This window comes from Limanda limanda, chromosome 21, assembly GCF_963576545.1.
Source record: "Limanda limanda chromosome 21, fLimLim1.1, whole genome shotgun sequence".
In the NCBI taxonomy this organism is placed as follows: domain Eukaryota; kingdom Metazoa; phylum Chordata; class Actinopteri; order Pleuronectiformes; family Pleuronectidae; genus Limanda; species Limanda limanda.
The window spans coordinates 4,265,392-4,284,204 of record NC_083656.1 but is presented as its reverse complement, the minus strand read 5'-3'; the positions used below and the strand labels follow the sequence as shown (position 1 = coordinate 4,284,204).

Sequence of the window (18,813 nt, the reverse complement as noted above, 5' to 3'; positions counted from 1 at the left end):
GCAGAGGCTGAGGGACGCCACACACAGAGGGGCCGCGGGGTCTCGGCGCTCTCTGGCCCAGTGTTCCCGGCCCGTGGGAGGATCCATAATATATGCGGGAGCCGAGCACTTGTCACCGTGGGTCTGTGCGGTCAGTTCCACAAAGACGAGTTTTGTGGGTAATTGGCAAATCCGGTTACGATGCCTCTTCCAGCGCCGTCCTCCAGCGGGAAACATGCACGGCTCAGTTCGCTGCATAGTAATGTCCAAGTGGAGCTGTGAGCGATGGTGACCTTATTGTGCGCCTGCATATTTATCACATGACTGTTGACGATCAGTCACAAACACACACACACATGCAGAGCAGTCTGGCTGGTGCTACAACAAATGTTCCAGCTCCCTGGCTACACACACAGCAACATATTACTCTATAATGTAGTAGGGTTGGACACAATGACACAACTTCCTGTACAATATAACACTTTCTGATATGACGCCAACGGAAAATAGAATCTCACAAATTACCATGAGGATCGGTCGCCGTCTTTCTGACTCGCGCTCGATGGAAAACGAGGATTTTTGATGCTCAGCAATTACGTTGCACTGTGCAGGTGTTCGCCTGATTGTGTCCCCCCCCCACCTCCAAATGTAGATTCTAATGCCTTATTAGTATACTAATGGAAAAGAGGGCCCGGACTCTGCAGGCTGGAGAATTCTGTTCATCATTCCCGAGCACAATGTGTGAGGCTCTCTGGTTTATCAGCAATACAGATCTCAAGAAAAATCCCAGGGTTGAATAATGTAGAGTTAAAAGACACTGTACAGTTGTAATAGTCTAGGGAAGCTTTAAATAGAAGTGCAGTCTGTTTTTCCAGCTTTATAATAGTTTGTGCCACACGACATTAAGTGTAAAATAAACGTTAACATAACATTTTACGACAAATGAATAATTTAGGTGAGACAACTTCCTTTTATCTTCAATTTCTACCATAAGATGTAAGTAGTCATGTTTTCGGTGGAATTACGAGCTCTACAGAGTGCTATTGTAATTAGCCATGTTAATATGCTTCTAAAAGGCAGGTTTCTCTTATAGAGTTAATTGAAAATAAGAATTCAGGGACAGCTTCATCTACATTTAATCAACAACGTGCTACACCTGAGCTCTGACGACAACAAATATGCACATCTCCGCAATTCCTAATCACTCACATGACATTCCTTGTGAGGTGCAGCACATTACAAAGCTCCATATCCACATTAAGGAGAAGCATTCTATACCGTATGTAATAACCACTAATTAAAGTCTGTAAACCTGAGACAAACAAGGTAATTTAGAAGAATAAATCTCATCTCAGACTGTTTTTGTGCCAATTGTCAGAAATCATCGGCTGTGCCTGGCTGAACGGAGCAGGGCATCGACTTGCTCGCCCACACACCGGTGGTGATTTGACACTTTTTATCACGCGGGCTGACACACGTCACATCACCAGGATTCACTGGTGTCACATTAACCAGCCTCGGCTCCTCGGGAAAAAGCGCACCAGCGGCTGAACCACGACGCCATCCGGTGTCCGAGTGGCATCTTGTTTACCAAAACATGAGTGTAATATACTAACCTCTTTTTAAATATCACGGAAGGATTTGTTCGCTGCCTTTTCGTTCTCGAATCCCATTAAGCGTGTTGGTAGAGTGACCTAATTTCCCCACAGAGATAAACAATATTTCTTTTTAATATTATTCTCTTTGATCTCTCCTGCTCGATTTGCCATTCTCGTAGCGCCGCTCCTCCCCGTGATTCATCACCGGCTCACACTTTACGGGGAGTTCCACTGAATTTTAAACGTGTTTCTAAAAAGGCTTCACACTTTCCCCGTGATCTGTAACTGTACGATTCATGTTCGTGAAACCCAGTTCCCTTACAACCCTTAAGAGCTGTGAGACGGCTGTGATGTCGAGCTGCTGAACAATAAAGGACATAAATCATACAAAAGAGGCATGAAGAGAAAAGGGAAGAGACTGGATTTCCCAGGATGATCTGTTTTTTAAAAACTGTCACAATGAAATTTAAACTCTCTAATGCATATTACAGATAACTCAACAAGAATCAGGAGTGAGTAATTTAGAGTTCGATGCATAAACCACAGGTTTTCTCTTAAAACAAAAAGACACTTTAAGAGTCTAAACCCAGGAGACATGAGATGAGTTGCGACATATTTGTATATATGTGTATGTATTTGGTGTTGCCACTCGTTTTTGTTACCTGTTTAGGATCTTTACCAGTATAAATGCTCACCTTGTCAGGACCAGTACACCTCATAGGGTCCAAAGCCTGGTCCCAAAGTGTGGAGGTTTTTACTTCCCGTTATGCTAATTATTGATTTCATGCTCAGATTTTGAAATGTATTCACTCAAGCCCTCCGCTTGCACTCTAATAGAACCAGCTTATCCTTTGATTTTCTCTGGTTGTGCTCCTAAGTGTTCGCTCTGATATTTTGTTGCTTGGACAGATTTCTTGGACTCAGTCCATGTGTTGCCAGATGGAAAATGTTGAAGTATCGTATCAGAAGCTCAAAATTAAATTGCTAGGGATGGGATGCTCCGTACCAGAGTTTCGAAGCTGTGTCCAGATTCTGAAGCGCAGTTGTTTTGAGTCACGTTCAATGCCAGGTGCAGTGTTGACAAATGAAATTGTCCTGTGTGTACCTTTACTTCTTTGAGAGTTCCATACACATGCTTACTTTACCGGGTTCATGCACTCCTTCCATCCGCTGCTTTAGTATTACAACACATTCGTTGAGCAGGAAGCAGAAGAAGTTTTGAGTGTTTACAGAATGTGAACGTGAAAATCAATATGTGCTGATCTCAAAGTGAAAGAAGCTCTTAAACAGGCAAAAGTTCATTTCTGAGGTTCTGGTTAGCGGGTGTTCATACTTCAGGTGAGGGATAAGGGTTTGGATACAGGTCAACCACAATGAATGGCAGCCAGAATAAGTAAAGCTGCACAAACCTGTGTGTGTTTGTTCTACTTGTTTCCTCCAGCGATGTTAAATGCTCTCTACCAAACCCACTTGGCACTGTTAACACATGTGGGTGTGCAGGAGTGTCTGCGGGTCGATCCTCACCTGCGCTGCATGGAGCAAACAGCTCGGCGCTTGAAGGTCAAGATGGGTCATTAACGGAAAGAAAAGGTGGTTATGACTCTTTAAAGAGCTTTTAAGGGCCCGTGGAGGCGATAGAATCTCTGCAGAGGCTTGTTCTTAATGTCTGGTATTAGGCCGCTCGTTATTAGAGATGCTGAAAATTGGTGTTTCAGCCGGTTCGAGTCGTTTTCTCCGGTAGAGAAATGTGTTTACTTGCCTCCGCTGGCAGCCGCTGAATGCGTGAGATACAAAATGGATAAATAGGCCCTCTTCGTTTTGGAGACCATAAATATCTCATCCAACTATAACGCTACGGCGGCCGGGAGATTGGATAAATATTCAGTGACGCAAGGGGAGTAGGTGGAAATTTCAATATACCTTCTATAAAGCAATAGACTGCAGCAGCAGCAATATTCTCTATGCACATAATGGCGAGTGCAGGTGAACTGCTTTTCAAAACAGACGCCTCCTCTCTCCACAAGTCCCCCCCCCCCCCCCGTGGTCGTTTCATAGCTCGATCAGGGAATCGGCAGAAGGACCGTCTCGTTCTGTGATACCAACCCGTCGCCCTCAGAATTCATCTTAATATCTTTTGGTACAGATCATCACCTAATTACCAGTGACAAAGAGCAGCTGGGAGGTACATGGCATTAGAGGAAGTAATGATCCAGCGGTAATGAGAAGCGTTAGTGAGATATACTGTAGACATTATGTAGATATGGAATGCACTGATTAACCTAATGGAATCAGTGTTGTGGCCGCACCAGTTTGGTGCTTTGAGGGAAAGACGAGCGACGAGGAGCGAGGAGGGGGGGGGCGCTGAGTTTGGACTTGTGACGTCAACAGTCAGTGATGCAAAGGGTCATTTGTATAGTGTCGTCATAGCAACCAAGTTGGACTGTTTTGACGACTTGCACACACTTGATATTAAAATAGTTAATATCAATGTTGGATTATATGTAGTTGAAGTAGTATGGAATATAATTATAGCTTACATCTTAGTGATAATGATAAAACTGATTGATTTTATACTTTAATTGTCTCAAAGAGAAATAATCAGCCTGTCGAAAGGGTTATACAATGTTTTCTGATGTTGTTCACAAGCGTGACATGGGAGGTCAATATAAGTAAATAGCAGAACTTGTTAAAATACATGGAAACCAAAACATAGAGGGAAAGTTAAGTTGAGGTGAATTAGTTGCTGATAACCTTGGTTTTGTAACCAAACACCCAAACTCTGTTTAGAATTATTCATATTCTAAAAGTTTCCGGCTGAATAATGGAAATAAACTCTGGTTTTTAACGACTTCTGTGTTTTTTTTAAACTGATCTTCAGTTCAGCTTTACTGCGACACTCGGTCGTGCCCACTCACCAAAGTTACACAGAACAAAAACAGACAGTTCAGGGTGAAGAGTGGGAATGAAAGAAGAAACATTGCTGCTATTTTCAGTTCATTGTAAAAGTAGTGTATAGTTTTTTGCTTTAAATCCGGATGTGTGTAGCCAAGCGGAGTTTTTGACATAAGCACCAGTTCACACACCAGCTGCTCGAGCTGCTCCTGTGTTCAGAGAGCAGCAGCAGCAGCACAGCAAACAGCCAGCAGCTCTCCCCACGCTGAGCAGAGTCCAGAACATGTTAGCTGGTTAATGCCGACCTGCTGTCAGCCAGGACCGACACCGCGGGAGCAGAGCGGTGCCGGGGAAGGCGGTCCGACCGGGGGCACGCGGGACAATAGACATCCCGGCAAGGCGGTGATGGCAGGTGTGTGTTTGTGTGTGTGTCGGCTGCAGGGAAGCAAGTGGAAATTGAAGTCTGCTCAGAAAGTGAGTGGCAGACGGGCAGGTCTCAGCCGTGGTCCAGAGGAAAGATCTGCTCCTCCATGATTTGCTGGACGCTGCTGCAGAGTCGTTTCTGAGTCAGAGCGAAACAGACCCAGTGAAAAGCTGCCACTTTAATTTGCTAAAATCTGCCTTTCTATCCTTTCTGCATTGGAATTAAAAGGGAAGGAGATGGTTCAGTGGTTAAAAGCTCACCCGTCTCACTTCTATTTAATGATTCTTTAAACGAAAACAGCTGTTGTACATGCTGAGCGGATGCTTTAACTGAGAGTGTAATTTTCTTACAACCACAGAGAACCAACGGATTTGTTTTAGCAGATAAAACTAAGCTGCCTAAAAATCATCCTGGTTTGAAGCTGGTGCATAGCAGCGTAGCAACGTGAATAAAGAAATGAATTCTTGAAGTTTTGTCAGTATTGACACGCAACACTTCATCAGCTCAAATAGATTTTCCACAATTCAACTGTTCAGCTCGTTTTACCGGATAAACGTTGCGTCAAAGCATCCAATATATCTGACACTTTCTGAACAATATGTTCATAGTTTCACGACAGAAAGACATTCATCTAATTCGATTTTTAAAGCAAACATGGTAGAAAAGTAGCTAAGACATTTAATACAACATTTATAATTCTGATATCTCTGTTTTTGTCTCTGAAGCTCAAAGGTTTTTTTAACAATCGAAAGTTTTAAAACATTGAAGCGATGGTGAAATCATCAAAAGCAATCACATAAACTCAGAACTGAAAGTCAGCTTCAATTATCTTGTTATTCTTCTGGTTGTTTCCATTAATTCTTAAAAAACTATTTCATTCTCTTCACTCGAAAAGACTTTCTTCTCAAATTCTGTGTAAACATGGTTGTTTACCCCAAATCTGAAATACTGCATTTTTTATCATAGTTTGTATATTTATTTATTTTCACGTCCAAACCTCCTCCACCAGAGACAGAGAGTCAGTTGGTATGTTTCTATGTCTATACGGACATGGAGTTTACTGGTTAATAGGTTCTCATATGTTGGCTACCACCCACTCTGCACATTACATTTAAAGGAATATTTTGGCTTGAGATGATGATGATCAAATATTTAAGTTTCCGGGCAGTGGTTCCCAAACAATGGGTCGGGACCACGTGCGATTCACGATACACAGAAGGACATTCATATAAACGGAGGCTGAGACGTCTCACACAAGGGAATTAACACAAAACATGAATTTAAAAGCTACAGCACAACTATGAGAGATTTACTTATTGTTTTACAGTGAGCTGTCGTTTGTGAAAACCCAGACAACACAGTCTCTGTTTAAAATGCAATGCTTGTCTATTTGGTGAGTTACGGTACAGATGCGCTCCAAGCACCTGTACCAGCCAATTTTGTCAACATCAATAGTTGCTCACTTCTGTTGTCGTTGTGTTTCCGTTGTGACTATTCGGGAAAAGAGTTGTGGTCCCAAGTCTCTGGTACAAATATTTTTGGGGGTCGAAGGCTGAGAAGTTTTCAAACCCCTGATATCGGTTCATAAGACATCGCTTCTGTTTCGTCTTCTCTCCTCCTCCACCCTTTAACCTTGCTTAGAATCAAAAGAAATTACCACCCTTCACATTTTGCACTTCTATCCACCTTCGATGTAACATTCATCCACCAGCGCTCAGTCTCTGAGGTCCGGTGTGTCGGCCCCGAGGCCCGGCACGACGGAGACAAGTGGAGAAGGCCTGAGGGCTAACAGGTGCGACTGATGACTGGAAGGAATAAGTGACACATCTATGAATTCTTGTGAAACTGAATGGATTTTTAACACCCTGCTCAGAGGCATCTTTAAGACTGGCCTTGACCTCTGTGACCTCCTCTGCATGAGCCTTCAGCGCAGCATTTAAATCTGCAAAACTCCACCTGCAGAGCACACTGATGTTCCTCCTCCCGCCTGTTCTCCTCTCTGTCACTTTTTATTTTTGCTCTAAAGCTGCTTTTAGATCTGCTCTGAACTCCTGAGATCATCCTGACATTCTCCGCAGGGACTGAACGCTGAGTGAGAGCCTCCGGACTTTCATCGTCCAGCTCCACATTTAAAGGTCAAAAATTCACATCTGGAACCGGCATTAAAACAACGGTGCAGAGTGACAAGAAGCTGCATCGATTACTCACAGGAGCAATTTGCAGCGAGGCGTCAGATCTGAGGACGAGACGACTGAGAACTTCACAGAAACTTTCTCAACGGTGTCGGCCGCTCTGACATGTCCTGCCGACATTGAGATTCTGTCTGGGTAAATCTTCAGACTCTAATAATCTCCCCTCATCTGCAGATGTACTCCGGGTTTGCCTCTGATAAGACGGCCGCTCGAGGGATCAATACTTGACGAATCGATCGGATCAATAATCGTGGAGATTAGCGCGGCAGTGCGGGAGAAAGGATTCTGAAGCACACGCTCTCCTCCTGCATCTCTAATGACAGACGCACTCCAACACAACTTCAGTGGCACAGATTTAATTTCACATTAACTTCTAAGCCTCCGTATTTCACCCCACATTATCCCCGCAGGTTGTTTCCCGGGGTGAGTAATAACTTTCTGAACACAGTTAATCCTTTACATGAAGAAATAAAGTAAAATAACACAACCTGGCCGACCGCTGCTGCTCTACTTTACAGTGCGATCATGCTCGACGTGCATTAAAAACCTCCACGAGCGGAATAAATCCAATGAGGACGCTTCAGTTAACTATTTCAGGTGATCTTTTGTTGGGTCTCAGATCAAATTGTGATTAACGACAGAAGCTGCCCGGGGGGAAATGAAGAGTATCACCTACAACATCTGTTAAAAAGCATCTCTGAGCTATAAGATGATTCCTCTTTCGTCCCCTAACCCCGTCTTTGCCTTTTTAATGATCAAGAATAGTTAACAATCTACGATCAGCCCTTCGCCTGAGGGTTCACATTTTTATTCCATTGACCAAACTCACACAAAAAAAAGGGAATTTCTGATTGTAGGTGTGTCCAATAGCTTTCAGTGCAGAAGGAATTCAAAAACCAACAAACGCTGCTGTGTAAATAAACAAATAGTTGCCCGAGGTTTATTGAATCCATCTCTTTTTAGAGAGCAGATAATAACAGTTTTTAAAAGAGTGAAAAGGAAAAGTCTCAGTCCAAATCCTGAAAGAATGATGGGATGTTTAGAGACGTTCTTTACATCTTGAAGGAGGAACGAATCTTATTCATACGGGTAAGTTGAGATGTGTTTATAGCAAAGACAGACTTTTTAGGGCGTAATGGTTAATTCCACTTGCACGACATCTTATAAATCCAAATATCTGTCTTTTCACATGTCACTAAAGCAGTAAACAGAGATAAAAGGCTGTGTAGAGACCGGTGGAGTCTATTCCTGGATCCACAGCGTCTCCCATCGTCCTCACTGAGGAGGAGACGCTTCTCACAGCCTCAGCAACAATTACTCACTGCCCTCTACCGCCCGGAATCCAGAAGTGCAACTGTAAAGCACATATAGATGTACATTTGGAATCAGACGTGTTATTACAAGCAGCTTGGCACCGAGGATCATGTTTGTTGCTGTGCAAGCAAATGGAATAAAGATCATCCTGGTGGAAAAGAGCTTTAGTTAAACCAAGCGTGGTCATTTGTTATAATCTACGAGGCTGAGCTGATCCTCCCTCTGCGCACACACACACACACACACACACACACAGGCTTGTAGTGTAGGCAACAAATGAAAATAGATGATACATATTATAAATACACTCACAACACAAGAATTGATAGAATTAAGAATTGTACATGAAACCTATGTAGAGGAATAAATTCACTTAACGCTTGTGGTTCTGTTTCGGATCCTGTGCAGCTCAAAATCCCTTAATGTTGTTTTAATGGTTTATCATAATTTCATATTAACACAGTTTTTAATTGTTACAATACAGAAACTGACCTTTAACAGCTCATTTACTTTCACTAATCATAATATATATGTATCCTGATATATGTTATTGGAGTTTAACAGTTTGTTGACTCTGACATCTTGATAATACAACTACAGACTAACATGCTGTCCATGTTTATACCTGTAACTTTTCCTGTATACTCAGCTCTTTATATAAAGAACACTTGTTCCTCTGCTCTCAACACAGATGTTCACAGCTGTTTGGGACGACCTGTGTGACTTTGTCCATTATCACGGTAGAAATAGACATTAAAAGATGATCGACTGTGGCTATAAAGAGATGCACGTGGTCAACAGCAATACTCAGACAAGCTGTGCTATGTAGACAATGATTGATTTGTATTGTCAGTCCCTAAAACTGTACCCAGAAAACACACATTTCCCCCCCACCACCACCAACACCAGCACCGGCAGCAGCACCAGCAGCTCGGACCACTGACATGAGGCAGGTTGGGTTCATGGATTCACGCTGCCGCCACATTCTGACCCGACTGTCTGCAGCCTGAGCAGAAATAGGATTTATCACACCAGGCTGGTTGGTGATGATGAGCCTGTTCCCACTGCAGCCTCAGTTTCCTGTTGTTGGCTGGAAAAGTCCTGAGCTTATTTCCTGCTGAGTAACTGTGCCTCTCTCTCTGAGCTCGAACCAGCTCTGACCTTTCTTCTCTGACCTCCCTCATCAACCGGCTGCTTTTCCACCTGCAGAGCTGCTGCTCTCCGAATTGTTGTTTTTCCCTCTGCAGACGTCTGTGTGGGAGAATCCCAGGAGAGCAGCAGCTTCAGAAACACTCACATCAGTCCGTCTTTTAACCGTCCTGATGCTCTGAGGCTCCTGAGCCGCAGCTGCATGATGCACTGCGGCGCTGCAACATCAGATTGATTGCATGAGTAAGCAGGTCTACAGGTGTTCCTTATAAAGTGATTTGTGAGTATATTTGTTCTTCCTTTAGCACAGAGGAAGGAAGGTCACAGTGTCATCATGACTGCAATTTGTTAGGAACACCTGGAAGGACGGAAACTGCAGCGAATGGAGGATTAAAGGCAGCATTTCTATTTTTAATATAAATTATAATAACAGTGATGTTTTTTGATCAAGTTTTCTCCATCTCATTAAGCCCAGTCTGTGGAAAACAAAAGGTTACCATGTTAATATTGTTTCTTATATATATATATAATGGAGTTTAATGAAAAAAGAAAAGTATTTATATGAAAGAAGAAACTAAATGTTGAAAACGAATTAAAATGACAAAATATCCATTGCATTGATTCTAGATTGTATAAAGTTTAAGCTCCTCACATCTGTGTCTAAACTCCGACCCTGTGAAACTCAGCAGCTTCGTTCTCTCACATCCTGTGAACAGTGATCAAGGACGTCTTTTATAACCTGTTCAAAAGGAGTGAGGACCCAGCGGCGACCTTTCACAGAGGCTATGAGTTCCTCTACGTTTCCTCCCACGTGCACGGGCGATGCACATACATCAGCAGCGGCGAGCTGAGCGAGCAGAGGCCGAACGGGCCGTGTGACTGAACGCCAGCTGGAGAAACAGATCTTGTGGGCAGCGAGGAAAACACAAGAGCCACACTGAGATAAACTGATCATTCTAGCTGTTGTTCTGGAGAGGAAAATGATTTGTGGCTGCAAACAAACACACGAAAAAACAACAACAGGAACGATGATATAAAAACATAGACGTCCTGTGCTTGTGTTGCAGGGGATTCTATCCGTCATCTGAAATCCTGAAATCTTTATTGAAACACTGCACACAATCTGTCTCTTGCTGTGACTGACAGGAGGCTGCTGAAATTTTAAAACCCAGAGAAGGACGTGCTCGGTCGGAGAAGAGCTGATTGAGTATCTAGGGGGACATGGCCTGTGGCCACGGGCAGACAGGTAGATAGGAGGTTAATTATAAATTACTGATATGATGTTTCCTCTGTTTATGAATTTAATGTCATGCCGAAGTGGATCTCCATGGAAAGAGACTGCATTAAGCTAAAGGAAACTTTGGCAGCACAACAGACCCAACTGTTGTTTCTGTGCCGCTGTGGAGATATATGGAATTATTTTTGTCAGGTTGTTTGGATAATAGATGACACTTTCTCCGGCGCGAACCATTTATATACTTAAAGGCTTATTATTTTGGCACCGTTTGGATTTATCTGTCCTGACGGCTAAAGATAATTGAACTCATAAGTCAGCAGGTGTGGTGGTAATGTGTGCAGTCGCAGAAGGTCTCTGGCAAATCTTTCTTCCTTTTTTATTTTGTTTTTGGGGGGGGGGGGAATGAACAGCCATAATTTGCAGTTAGTCTTGAAGTGAAGAAAACACCTGCCAGAGTAAATTCCACAAAAGCACCAACACAGCAAGTTTTGCAGGAAAAACAAATTGTGGGTTGAATGCAATTTCTTAAAATTTTTCCAAAGCAACAATCAAATCAAAATGCAAAGCTTCTCCCTCAGCTCGATGCTCGGCCCTGAATCGGATAAGACGCCTGATGTCTGCTCACTCGGAAAAAAAATCACCTCTGGGGTTTTCAGCCTCTCTGTATTCACCAGGAGAAAGAAGGGGAAGAAGAATAAACGTGAAGTAAAATGGATTAGAAGGAATTCACTGATAGAACGAACACAATTATGACTTGAATTAAAGTATTTCAACAATCAGACGATTCTTAAAATTGCATTGAATAGATTTGGCAGCCTAATCTTTCTTCCTCTATAGACAGGAACACCGCCGCCCCCCCGAGGCAGCTGTGACCTTGGGCTGTTAGGTAAACCTGCAGCATTGACACAACCTTCTGTGTGAACATAATCCATTGAAAAGTATTTGAATAGAACGTTTTAGAAATCGTTTAGTTTCAATTCAACCTTGTTTTTTTCTGGCTGAGATCAAGGTTTTGGAGGTTGTCACTCTAGAAGTCTCATTGTCCACACAGTGTGAACTTTAATTGAAAAACTAAATTTTACTTCATGTGTATCCATCCTCTTTCTCCGAATATATATAATTATGTCACTTTATTGTAAACTTTACATTTTGTGTGTACTGGAATGTATTTGTCTTCTTCCCGTTGTCTTTAATTGTAATTCTTCTGATATCTCTGGGCCATATATACAATTATGATTACTTACTGTATGCTCATGTCCTCTGTATTCATTGTACAACTATTTACAAAGTTCATCTAAAATCCCTGATGATACACAACAAATTAAACATTAATCTGAGCAGATTTTTATTATTAGTAGTATTATTACTACTACTACTACTAATAATAATAATAATAATAATAATAATAATAATAATAATAATAATAATAATAATAGTAATAATACGCTGCTCTGGGCGCAGATAGCACCCATTTGTAATAACTACTTTTCTCTGAAACGACAAAACTTGATTAGAGGAAAATCTGGAATTCTTTGGAACTATAAAACGAAAAAATCTGTAAATCTGTAATTTGTTTCCTGGGCCTGTTTTTCTTTTCTCGTTTTTATCTAAGCATAAAATCAGAAGCCTTATTTTTTTGTTTTGCATCACACTCGTAAACAATTTGTGTATCACACTCATTAACTGAATGTTTTTTTGGATTCCTACACCATTTGATTTTATTATAAAAATAAATGTATGATCTCCCAGTCCCTCCACCGGGTGCTTCGCTTTCCTCCTCTCCAGACTTTGACCCTCTGCGGCTGCCGTCGCCGGGTATAAATACTCTTTGAACCGGAAGTCCAACCCCTCTTCATCCCGTCTCCGGCAGAGTGAGTGAGTTTCACGTTTCTCACACAAACAAACCAAACACTTCTCATCATCTTCCATCTTGTTACACACACAGCTTCTCCTCCATCTTCCCTCTAACGTGTGATTCTCCTCACCACGATCTGCACGAACATATGAATATTAACCTGCTGTCACTTTGCAACCCGATGTTTTAAACGATAATCTGACTCCATCTTTCTTTTCCTCCGCAGCCCTCCACCGGCAGCATGGTAAGAATCCACTCACTCTCAAATCCCTCAGTTTGAAAGTTAACATGTTCATTAATGTGTTATAATGTAAATAATGGAATAAAGTAATGTTTAATGTCAGTTTGTTGTGATGTAGGAATCGGTAAACATGCTTAAAAAACCGACTAGCCTCGGTGTGTTAGCATTAGCTCGATGCTAATGCTAACTGCACCTGGCCTCGCTGTGTTTTTGATCCGTAGTAACCTTGTATTTCTTTTAAACGAGGCACCGGAAGTACGTGCTGCTGAATTAACAGTAATTAATGTTAGGTGACGCTTCTCTGGGTCGTTATCCGGTGTTCAGTCGCTTCTGGTGTCCGGGTTATAACGTGTCTCAGCCCGTTAGCAAGACGTCCAAACATCCCGGGCTGACGGTGCCGGTGATGCATTTCACAAGCTTGCAAGATCAAGGATGGACCTAGTGCTGGGTTTCGGCTCTTTAACACAGAAACCCAGTTCCACCGGTCCACTGACAAACCCAGTCTGCTCCCACTGGGTTCTGGTTCCCAGCAGCGACCTGTTGTCTTACTCTGGTTTTGTCTGTTCTTCATTTGCAGCCTCGCAAGATAGAAGAAATCAAGGATTTCCTTCTGACGGCCAGGAGGAAGGATGCCAAGTGTAAGTTGACCTCTGAACCCCAGTAAACATTTAGAGGATGACCTGTTCCCACTATGACAGTCAGAGTGACGTGTGACCATCCTTAGAGATGTATAGATCTTATTAAGTCTAAATGAATGAAAGCACTACATCAAATGATTCAGATCCTTATGTGTTCTGGTAAATTTGTCCATTAAGGGTGTTTTCAACCCACCTTTCTGATATTTGAAAGCACAGATCCTGTAATGTATAGTGTATTTAAAGTTGATATGGTGTAAAGTAATCAATCACCACAAAATGAGCAGATGCAATTGTCTGTAGAACCACTGATTAATGCAAAAGTATTGTATAAGTAGTCTGTATTAATTGGTACTCCTCCCCATTTAGACTGACATGTCAAAATTTGAGGACAGGAGTAAAGTTGATCTTGTCCCTTAGGATTATATCTGGTCTTATCTTCTAACTTACTTACCTTTTCCATCACCAGGTCTTATACGTGTATCATTAAACTGTAATTGATGGTCTAACCACATCATGTTAGCTGCTAAGTGATCAGTGATGCTGGGCTACGTGGTTAAACTCTGACTTCCTTTCTCTGTCTGCAGCCGTAAAGATCAAGAAGAACAAGGACAATGTTAAGTTCAAGGTGCGCTGCAGCAGGTACCTGTACACGCTGGTCATCACCGACAAGGAGAAGGCCGAGAAGCTCAAGCAGTCCCTGCCCCCAGGTCAGTGTCACTGGAAAGACTTACTTTACTTTCTTACAGGGAGGAGAAAGTGTTCTTTGTTGGAGGATGCAACTTAGATTTGCTTTGGCTCTTTGTTGCACGGTGTTCAAACTCTCACTGATTACACAACCTGCCCAGGAGCCTAAAGTCTGTCCCATTTATTAATAGACATAAAAGCCATTTGGCGGGCGCCACGTTCATCAAATAAAACCAACTCCTGCCAGTGAGATTATTGAGATTTTTCTGGGTGAAGCTCAAAGTAATCGCTTCACAGAAATTGAGCCAACGCATCTTTTTCTTCTAAAAACGTCCAATGTGATCTGAAAAGCTCTTGGAGTGTTTGTGTCCTGATGGGAAAATGTCCAAACCATGGGGTCGCTAGTTTTCATGAACACCACAAACACAAATGTGACTGTTGAGGTTGAAAAACAAACTAATGTCATTAATGTTTAAAGTTAACGGTAAAGGCTCAGCTGATGTTTGAGCACATGTGGAAATAATTCAACATGTGCCTTAGAAATGTCGAGCGTCTCAAATATGTTTTATATTAGTTTAAAATAATAAACGGGTAGTGATATTGGGTCCATCAAACCTGCAACTGTTTTTAATCTCTTGGCTGTCGCGTAGCTGTAAACGTATTTTACTTTAAAAAATAAATAGTGTTCAAATGGTTCCAGCACTAAAACTACATCAAACCTATTGTTGTATAATTGACTTATAGTTGTAAATGAAGTGGTTCTGTCTGTGAGAACTCCATTTATAAAACATTCAGAGGCATCTGTCTTCCTTGGAATTCCTCCAATCCAATGCATTTGTAATTTGTCTTCATTGACTGCAGTGATTATGTTGCATTATGGGCTGGGGGTTGTGGGTCTTCAATTAAGTTGTGCACTTGTCGTTGGTTTGCCAAACAATATGTTGCCGTCAATTTACGTCAAACTTACGCTTCATGTTTAAAAACCTCATGTTAACAAATGGGTTTCAGTTTTGTGTTTCTGTCAAACAGTCACAAGTCAATGTCTAACCAGTTGTTGTCTTTGTCTTTCCAGGTCTGGCTGTGAAGGAGCTGAAGTAAATCAGTGATGTACAAATAATTGTAATAAAAACAGAAAAAACTAAGTCAATTGTTTGTTTGTCTTCTGTATTTTCACAATAAAAACAGGATGAGTTCAAACTGAATTGTGTGATCGCAGGTTGGTTTAAAAAGCTCAGACGTGGTGTTTTGACGTCTTTCCACAAGATGTCAGTGTTGCATGGAAAACTTGATAGCTTATGTCCTGGGCACTTACCTTGTAGATAGACAGTGTAACTAACCTTTATTTTACCTACACTGGTATAAATATCACAGTACATGTACAAACTGATCATCCTCAACATTAAAACCAGCTGCTACTGTTTCTATCACCCTTCTGCCACTTAAAGAGTCCTGAGCCTTCGAGGCATGAATGAGATCTCTCTAAAATACTTGTGTTCCTTAACATCTAGTCTACGGTCAAGGGAGGTGTATGTAACTGACAGGACTTGAGGTTTCCCAGCAGAACAGTTAGTTTCTGCTTGCACTTCTCCCACAATGCATCCTGCTGCCTTCTACTAGGAGCCCCATGTGACCTTTGACCTTGACGACTCAATATTATTTGATCAGTCAAAGTGGCTCAGCTCCTCCACTTCAACATTTTTCTTTCCATCACATTAAAGAACTGACCGTTCTCTGCTGCCTGACTTCAGCCCACTTCTTTAAAGGATGATGTATTAATGAGTCACTCGATGTTATTCACTTCACCCGTCAGCGGCTTTAATGCACCGACCAGTTAATTACAATGATCTGTGAATGTACTGTAAAAGGACAGCAAATCCATGTCAAAGTTAAAACCTTAAAATTAACATGCACTCATTGTTCAAATCAAATCAGAACATGTGTTTATTGAATCTGTTGAATTATTAAACAGGGTTAATACAACGTGTTTAACCCTTTTAACCGTGGCATTTACAACATGAATGAATTATAGATTCTATGCCTAAATGCACCTTTATACAGAAGAGCTGTACACTGAGCCCAACTCTGACCGGCCCATGAAATGCCCTTGTCCTGCCAGTCTCAAAGAAACATTTTTTGATGAAATCTAAATATGTATATGTTTGACACATTTTGCAATTTGATGATTTATGTGCTATCAATTCCACTGAACATTTACTCAAAAGTATTAATGTCAACTCTTGACCGAAAGTTTTGGCCACCAGCGTTTAGTGTCTTCATTCTGTTGATGGGGTTGATTAAAGATGTTTGTAATTATGATAAACTTTTCTTTACTTATGTGGCACTTTAAAAGGTGCTTCACAGACAAAAACACAGAAAATATATGAATTTTAATTACAACATTAAACAAGTTAATGCAAGACAATGGGTAAAATACAGAGTAGAACAAACAAACACCTGTTTAATAACAAAAGGTTTTAATAAAAACAATGGAAAAGAAATCGAACTAACGAAGTCTGACCACCAGGTGGCAGCACGGTGACTGACTCCACTCAGGGAAGAATAAAAACGACACTTAAATAATGAAACAACGTGATAATGATGAAAGAGCTGAAGGATTGTGGGTATTTAATTATCACTCTTATTCTCAGACAGAATTAAAACTAATTCAGCGTGTCCCTGTCTGCGCGCTCCCGTGGTCCCCCCCTCCCTCCCTCCTCCATGTCCCCCTTCACCAGTGCGCGCCCCCGCTGCTGGCTGTGGTGGAGTGCGCTCGGATCAGAAGCTGCGGACGCACGCCGGCACATGGACGCGCTGTGATTATTCTGATCCTGATTTTCCTCTTTTCTTTGCGGGATCTTCTCTGCACCGCGTCCGTCTCTGCGGGGGGACTTCTCCTGCGTGGTTTTTCTGGGCTGGTGCGTGTCTGGGAGTGTGCGTGTTTTTCCCACTGGAACCAGCACACGCACGCTTCCATCGCAGCCTTTGTATGAGATGAGGCTGGATTAGTGGATCCGCTGCTCGGCTCGACCGGGACCGAGGAGGCTCACTGAAAGTTGCGTGGTTCCTGGGAGGTGTGGGGGGGCCGGGATGTCTCGGGTGGATTACACTGCGCCCTGGTGGACCTACTGGCTGCACAACTTCCCCCACATCAACCTGAGGTTCCAGCCCATCGACAACAGCTTCCAGCCCGAGGAGGAGAACTACCAGCAGGTCAGTGCAGGAGGATGAGACAGGAGCCCAGACACAGGGAGGGGGGGGGCACAGTATCCAGACAGGGCTGCTCTACTCTAAAGGGAAGTGAATGGCTTCATATGTGTGAATCAAGGAGTGTTTTACACTTTGTTTTGATTTCTAATTCAACTTATACTTTGCTTTATTCTAAAACACCAGTGGCCCATAATGTGTCAGAGTCCTTCAGGTTTCATTAGGAGCCTCCGCTTCCATAGATCAGCCAACAAAGTTATATATATATATATATATATATATATATATAAATTATATATTATATATCTGTGTGTCCTGCACCAGATGGGTTAAAAGCAGAGGTTAAATTTCCCTCCTTGCATGAGTGTGCTTGTGCATGACTGTGCATGTGTTTGGGACAAATAAATGTATCTTAATCTTATCTTAATCGTATCTTAATCTATATTAAACTTTATTTAACATTGGACCAAACTTGTAACATGTAAGGGAATCACAACAAAGGAATGATGACGTAAAGAAAATGCATCAGTGTAGCTGAGTGATAAGTAATAAAGTAGCAAAATCGTATCATACGGTTACATTTTTGATTGTTTGTGTATTGAATGGACCCAGAATGCTTTGTTTCAAAAAGATGGGCAAGACAGGAAAAGCCAAACAATGTTTATTGGTGGGATGTGGTTGTGCATTATCAAGTCGTATGGTTTTCCTTTCAAGAAATATTAAAGACACAAAGTTCTCTTTACTCGTGGAGTCAGAACATCTTGTAAGTCCTCCCTTCAGACTGGTCTCTGTATCATTCTCCATTTGTCTTTGAGGTGGGACTCATGAGTTGTGTCTCCAGAGGCAGATCAGGACGTGGACTTGCTTCACCCACGGGAGTCAAAGTGCTTCCACCCGACCCATCAGACAGTTTCACCCGGCTTCTAAAAGTCCACGGGGATCAGCCGCTGGTTGACTAACGACCTTCTTGTCAAACACCATGAATGTTTTATTATGACACTGCTTAATTTTTCAAGGTTACAGACGAGCTCCTGTCAGTGCAGTGGAGTGTAGCCGAGTCGTGGTGAGAGCGGGCGGCTTTACCGTTAATCATCCTCAGCAGAGTCTCCAGTGTGAGGTCAGGGGACATGTCACGAGTCCCAGTGAGTCAGGGACGGACTCTGTAACGATGTAGAAGAGTTTGATTTGTGAATTAACAGAGCTGCTGTGTGTGTCTCTGGTAGAAATCACAGTTACATGAACATGTGTTTTCTCTTTGAAGGTGAAAGTAAAAGGAGAAACTTCCTAAGAAACCAATTCAGTTTGGACTAGTAACGCTTTGTTGAGCTGAAGGATAGGACCATGGTGGGAAGGGAACTGCAGCTACTTTGATAAATAAGTCAGGAAGTGAAAAGCAGCGTAATGTC

General features: G+C 42.2%; 2 protein-coding genes across 5 annotated transcripts in view; both read left to right on the top strand.

The window, feature by feature from the left end:
• The window catches only part of rpl38 (ribosomal protein L38), a 347,971-nt gene extending 332,626 nt beyond the window's left edge, over positions 1 to 15,345 (top strand). The window contains exons 1-5 of one of the 3 annotated variants that reach the window (XM_061094570.1): positions 12,611 to 12,656; positions 12,867 to 12,884; positions 13,459 to 13,519; positions 14,104 to 14,226; positions 15,276 to 15,345. In XM_061094570.1, the coding sequence (XP_060950553.1) occupies positions 12,882 to 12,884; positions 13,459 to 13,519; positions 14,104 to 14,226; positions 15,276 to 15,301 (213 nt within the window). In that variant the 5' untranslated portion in view covers positions 12,611 to 12,656; positions 12,867 to 12,881 and the 3' untranslated portion in view covers positions 15,302 to 15,345. Of the gene's footprint in view, positions 1 to 12,610; positions 12,661 to 12,866; positions 12,885 to 13,458; positions 13,520 to 14,103; positions 14,227 to 15,275 lie in introns of those variants that run through there. The other 2 variants (XM_061094569.1, XM_061094571.1) reach the window with 2 other exon arrangements.
• Positions 15,346 to 16,965: 1,620 nt separating this feature from the next.
• ttyh2 (tweety family member 2) overlaps positions 16,966 to 18,813 on the top strand; it is a 54,241-nt gene continuing 52,393 nt past the window's right edge. For both annotated transcript variants that reach the window (XM_061094533.1, XM_061094534.1), the window contains exon 1: positions 16,966 to 17,413. In XM_061094533.1, the coding sequence (XP_060950516.1) occupies positions 17,291 to 17,413 (123 nt within the window). In that variant the 5' untranslated portion in view covers positions 16,966 to 17,290. The remainder of the gene's footprint in view (positions 17,414 to 18,813) is intronic.